This window comes from Triticum dicoccoides, chromosome 6B (genome assembly GCF_002162155.2).
Source record: "Triticum dicoccoides isolate Atlit2015 ecotype Zavitan chromosome 6B, WEW_v2.0, whole genome shotgun sequence".
Lineage (NCBI taxonomy): Eukaryota > Viridiplantae > Streptophyta > Magnoliopsida > Poales > Poaceae > Triticum > Triticum dicoccoides.
The window spans coordinates 30,317,518-30,323,603 of record NC_041391.1 but is presented as its reverse complement, the minus strand read 5'-3'; the positions used below and the strand labels follow the sequence as shown (position 1 = coordinate 30,323,603).

The window sequence follows — 6,086 nt, the reverse complement described above, 5'->3', positions numbered from 1 at the left end:
ACACTCTTTTGGAGGCTGGTTAACCGTACGTATGCAAAACCCAAGGCCAGTCACTGTCAGTGACACGTTTTATTTCGTCGTGTTTACAATTTGCCAGCCGGCTTGTTACGTACGCGCGTGTTGTTGAATTCAACGTGCGTGCATGCATGTGCACTGACTGAAGCTAGTAGCAAATTTGACTTCCACACCGGCCGGGAATCACGCACGGAAAACACGTCGCTGACTCTCGTAACCACACGACGTGCAAGCTGCAACAGTACTCGCCCTGCTGACTCAGCTAGTTAACCTGCTCTGATAAATTAAGGTGAAACGAGATACGTATCCCGACGATCGATCTCTCTGTAGATCTCGATGACAGCTAGTGTAAGCAAGGATCGATCCAGTTTGCTCAAGTGTCGATGACGAGGCACCAACACAACACTCAACCATACGCATGCATGTGTAAGGCCTGTCCGTACAGCTAGAGCACAGCGTCAACTCTTCGTTCATGTTTGTACCAGCAGGTCGTAGTACACATAGGAGTTGTACGTTTGGATTCCAACTCTTGTACACACTTGCTCATGAGATCGATGCGCTTGGTAATAGTTATCTCAACCATATACAAGCTTATCATATACGTAGCTTGGCAACCCTGATAAGCTCAACGAATTTCTTAGGTTATTTTCCAGCCAAGCTGACAAGTCGAATTCATAACTTGCAAGTAACTACATGCAGTGACTGCTTGTACTCTCCTAAACTTGTTATGCTGCTGTTATAACCCTCAAGCTAATCTTGGTTAGTACCAGCTAGCCGCAAGCTAGATCTTGATTACTGGGTGATACACCATAACCACAGAATATTACTACAGCTACTGCATGTGCAAGTGCAATAGGCTAGTTAAACATTTCTCCACCGTCAACTCTTTGGACCGTTTTCACTTTTCACATTTCTCCACCACGTACTGTAACTAGCTTTGCAGTTACCTAGCTAGTGAGTCAACTCTTAATCTGTACTAGTACTGTAGTAGTACATCTTTGCAAAAAGAAAGAACTCTTAATTTGGAATTGCCCTAGGATGAACTACGTTTCAGGAATATCTCAACCTGCTAGTTTCGCAGTCAGATCCAATAACGCGTTAACTGTGGTGTCAGAAGTAATTAATCTTGAATACTGTAAGCTGCAGAGTACAGCTAGCTCTGCAGCTACCTGGAGTCAACTCTTAATTTGTACGAGTACTTAGCATAGGATCAAATACGTTTCCGGAATATCTCGACCTGCAAGTTTTGCAGCAGTCAGATCGAATAAACCCTACAGCCAGTGTCAACTCTTACGCACGGCCCTGTACGTACTTGCAACAGTTAATGCCCTGCCACTGCACATATATTATGTCCGTATAAGTAGCTCAACAGGACAGAGATGTCGTAGTACAAGCGTTGCAACAACTGCGTACTATGTTAATTAAGGAGCAGAAAAACGTCAAACAAATAACAAACGGTGTGCATTAATTTGAGCAGATGAAGGAAAACGATTGAAAGAGACGAAGGAAACCCCGGAAGCATGTGCCAACGAATATGCCAAACCGGCCGAAGCCTGCTCCTGGTCTATAAATACATACCTCCTTGTAGTCTCTCGAGCAGAAACTCAAACCATTCCAACCTTGGTACCTAGAGAAGCTCCTCCCTCCTTAGTCTGCTGCTCAGCTCATCTCCAAGGAGCAAGCAAAGTAGAAGCCTTCCACCCTCAACACAAGAGGATATGGAAATGGAGGTCGGCTCTCCGGCGACCGCCACCACGGCGCCGATCAACTTCTCGCTGCCAGTGGACTCTGAGCACAAGGCCAAGACCATCAGGATCTTCTCCTTCGGCAACCCGCACATGCGTGCCTTCCACCTTGGATGGATGTCCTTCTTCACCTGCGTCGTCTCCACCTTTGCCGCGGCGCCGCTCATCCCCATCATCCGCGACAATCTCAACCTCACCAAGGCCGACATCGGCAACGCCGGGGTCGCATCCGTCTCCGGCGCCATCTTCTCAAGGCTGGCCATGGGCGCCATATGCGACCTCCTTGGCCCGCGGTACGGCTGCGCCTTCTTGGTCATGCTCTCCGCGCCAGCGGTGTTTTGTATGTCCGTCATCGATGGTCCCGGCGGATACATCACAATCCGCTTCCTCATTGGTGTCTCTCTTGCCACCTTTGTGTCATGTCAGTACTGGATCAGTACCATGTTCAATAGCAAGATCATCGGTACGGTCGGCGGGTTAACGGCGGGGTGGGGTGACATGGGTGGCGGTGCGACACAACTCATCATGCCTCTCGTTTTCGACGGCATCTTGGCATGTGGTGCGACGTCTTTCACAGCATGGCGCATCGCCTACTTCGTGCCAGGAATGATGTTGGTGGTGATGGGCTTGCTTGTGCTCACCATGGGGCAAGACCTTCCTGACGGCAACCTAAGGAGCCTTCAAAAAAATGGTGACATGAACAAAGACAAGTTCTCCAAGGTTCTCCGGGGCGCCGTCACCAACTATCGTACATGGATCTTTGTCTTCATCTATGGCTACTGCATGGGCGTCGAGCTCACCACCAACAACGTCATCGCCGAGTACTACTACGACAGCTTCCACCTCGACCTCCGCGCTGCCGGTACCATCGCAGCTAGCTTCGGCTTGGCAAATATCTTCGCACGACCAATGGGAGGTTACCTCTCAGACCTTGGCGCTCGCTACTTCGGCATGCGTGCCCGTCTTTGGAACATTTGGATCCTCCAGACAGCCGGTGGAGTCTTCTGCATCTGTCTTGGTCGCGCGTCCAGTCTCCCCACCTCCGTCACATGCATGGTCCTCTACTCCATTTGCGTCGAGGCTGCATGCGGCGCGGTCTATGGTGTCATCCCCTTCGTCTCCAGGCGTTCCCTCGGGCTCATCTCTGGCATGAGCGGTGCTGGTGGTAATGTCGGTGGCGGCCTCACACAATTCCTCTTCTTCACATCATCCCAGTACACCACAGGCAAAGGACTCCAGTATATGGGCATCATGATCATGGTGTGCACGCTTCCTGTCGCGCTCGTTCACTTCCCACAGTGGGGCTCAATGCTCCTCCCTCCTGGCGCCGATGCCACCGAGGAGGAGTACTACGGTGCCGAGTGGACCGAGGAAGAGAAGAGCAAGGGCCTCCACATCGCCGGCCAAAAGTTCGCCGAGAATAGCATCTCTGAGCGTGGCAAACGCAATGCCATCCTCTCCGTACCATCCAGCCCACCAAACAACACGCCCCTGCACGTATAAGTCTTCAGTTTTTTTACTCTAGTTTGTGTATAGACCCTGTATATACAGACGTACATGCCCCTGGGATCGAGGTGGTACACCCCATTAGGACGGTGTGGTATGTTTCCCACCCACACCACATGACTTTTTGGGCACATACCAAAATCCCAATAGAGGAGGCCTTAGTCTGCAATAAGGGCTTGTAATATGTTATTATGAGAAGATATCATATGTGAATATGCATTGTTCTGACACATTGTGCCTCCTTCAATTTCCTGTTGTGTGCTTGTAATTTGGTTGAGTTTTGCAACGTTTTGCAACTTGTACTCCTATTTTTCCTTGTCCGATAGCAGCTTGGCGACAGAAGGTGACTTTGGAGTAGTACTATATGAACTGAATGTAAGACCACATGGCGGAGCGCTGCTACGCGTTAACTAACACATTGGTCAATGAGCTAGTTAGTCTTTTAAATTTGCTTACGCAGGAGCTAGTAAAGCTACCCGCCGAAATAAAATACACCTCCTGTCACTAGCAGCTTACGGTCCGTGAGACTTTAGGTTACGATGGCAATGCAGCTCTGATGCACTGCTATTGGAAATAGGGATCCCATACGGAGATTACGTGGCGAGATCCATATAAGCTGTGCAAACTGGCTTGTTAACTTAACTTGTTGGGGCTACCAAAGTGCGTATTTACTCTGATATAAACTTCTTGTTGAATGTTTGAGCCCTCGGATTAGTATGAGAGTAGTTTATCCGTCTATTTGTTAGTGTTGCTTCGTAAGTGTTGTTATACAAAAAACGTTGCTACCTATCTGATACTAATATAAGAGAGATGAAAATGAAACTACTATCTGCGGCGTGCCACTTTCCAGGTACTTATACTTCACCAAAGTCCAAAGTGTAGAGCCATTCAAAGAGTTGACTCTAGCGGCAGCGTACGGCTGTACGGTGCCGTTGCTATGGAAGTCGTACGGACGACTATTCTATTCTAGCGTGAAAGGTGGGTGATCTATAGCCTGAGCTCCCATTAGCTGGCATTGAGATCTGCTATCTACTACATAAATTAGTATCTACTAGCTAGCAACAGGACAAGTGCATTTTCTCTAAGCAATTCGGTCTATAGAGTAGGTGCGTTCGAGAGAAAAATAAGTCAAGATTGCCAACAAAAAGGAGACAGAACGTCAATAGAGTCAGTGATCAAAACAAGTACTCTAATACAAAAATATGCAAGGAGGCAAAGAGTTGACATTAGCCCCGCCCGTACGCATATGCAAGAGGTGACATTACCCACGTCGAAACCATGATTGATTCCAACGAAGTGACTGGATATTTTTGTTCTCTGGATCACATTATTACTTGTTTTGCCAATTTCAAAACATGAATTGATTTTTTTTTAAATCTAGTGTGTACATATTAGAATGAATCTGACCGCTAGGAGCAGAATATATTTTCTCTGACCACGATACTCATTTTTTTCTCAAAAAATTCAAATTGAGCTGAAAATTTTCCAGAAAAATCGAAAATGTTATTTAGTGGAAATCGAAAAACAATCTGGTGTATAGATATTGTGTGAATCTGACCCTAGGAAGCACCATCAGTAAATTTTATTGTATATAGATCACAATATTCTACTTCTCACAATATTTTGTATAAATATTAGAGTGAATCTGACCACATGTGCCGGCAGTAGACTTTTATTACTCTGGATCACCATTCTCTTTTCCAGAAAATTCAAAGTTTAGTTGAAAAGTTATAGAAATATCCAAAAGCAGTCTAACATGTACTCCCTCCGTCCCATAATATAAGAACGTTTTTGACACTAGTGTAGTGTCAAAAACGTTCTTATATTATGGGACAGAGGGAGTACATCTTAGAGTGAGTCACATACTCACATGCCATCAATGTTTTGCGTGAAAAACATCGATTTCTCTTGGTGAAAATATCAAAAGCTTCAGCTACAGTTGTATTTTAAGATTTTGTAAAAAGTAATTGGGTTCATTATTTTTTCCATGGCTCACAAATTAGTTGCAATTTTCAGGAAACTTGAAATCTAGAAATATATTGAAAATCAATTGCGTGGATGTTTTCTTTAATATGTGGAAGAGTAAAAAATATATATAAGGGATTACATGATATCGAGTGCTATTAAGAGTTTCATGGGGGCACCTCTTTCTTTTAGATAGAAGTCTGGCTCAGATTCATATATTTTATATCTTTATAGAATTCATTACTATATACATACATTTTTTGTGATGAAATAATCTATCTTTAGTATACATGTTCATGCATGCTCTTAGGCGCCGTCCAAGACAAATTATGCTTATATGTGTATATAGTCACATCCGAGGCATGACATGTTGGTTTGGCCTTATTCATATGTCAAATAAGAATACGCCAGAATGATGATGAAAGACTTGTGGAGGTCATATTAATGGCCGGAGGTAGCAATACATATAACTAACCAAGAGGCATCAACAAGTCTTGGCCTTATTCATTTATATTTTTAATAAGTCAAGATTGCCAACAAAAAGGAGACAAAACGTCAATAGTCAGTGATCAAAACAAGTACTCTAATACAAAAATATGCAAGAGGTGACATTACCCACGTCGACACCATGATTGATTCCAACGAAGTGATTGGATATTTTTGTTCTCTGGATCACATTATTACTTGTTTTGCCAATTTCAAAATATGAGTTGATGTTTTTTAAATCTAGTGTGTAGATATTAGAATGAATCTGGCCGCTAGGAGCGGAATATATTTTCTCTGATCATGATACTCATTTTTTCTCAAAAAAATCAATTTGAGTTGAAAAGTTTCCAGGAAAATAGTGGAAATCCA

At 44.5% G+C, this 6,086-nt stretch overlaps 1 protein-coding gene across 1 annotated transcript; it reads left to right on the top strand.

Annotated features, from left to right (window-relative positions):
• Positions 1–1,733: 1,733 nt before the first annotated feature.
• LOC119325471 (high-affinity nitrate transporter 2.1-like) lies at positions 1,734–3,459 on the top strand. Its single transcript, XM_037599214.1, has one exon. It carries the CDS (start codon positions 1,734–1,736, stop codon positions 3,261–3,263), a length of 1,530 nt encoding a protein of 509 aa, XP_037455111.1. The 3' UTR covers positions 3,264–3,459.
• Positions 3,460–6,086: the final 2,627 nt, after the last annotated feature.

Coding starts and splice junctions, on each gene's coding strand:
- LOC119325471 (XM_037599214.1), top strand. CDS start 1,734: ATGGAAATGGAGGTCGGCTCTCCGGCGACCGCCACCACGGCGCCGATC.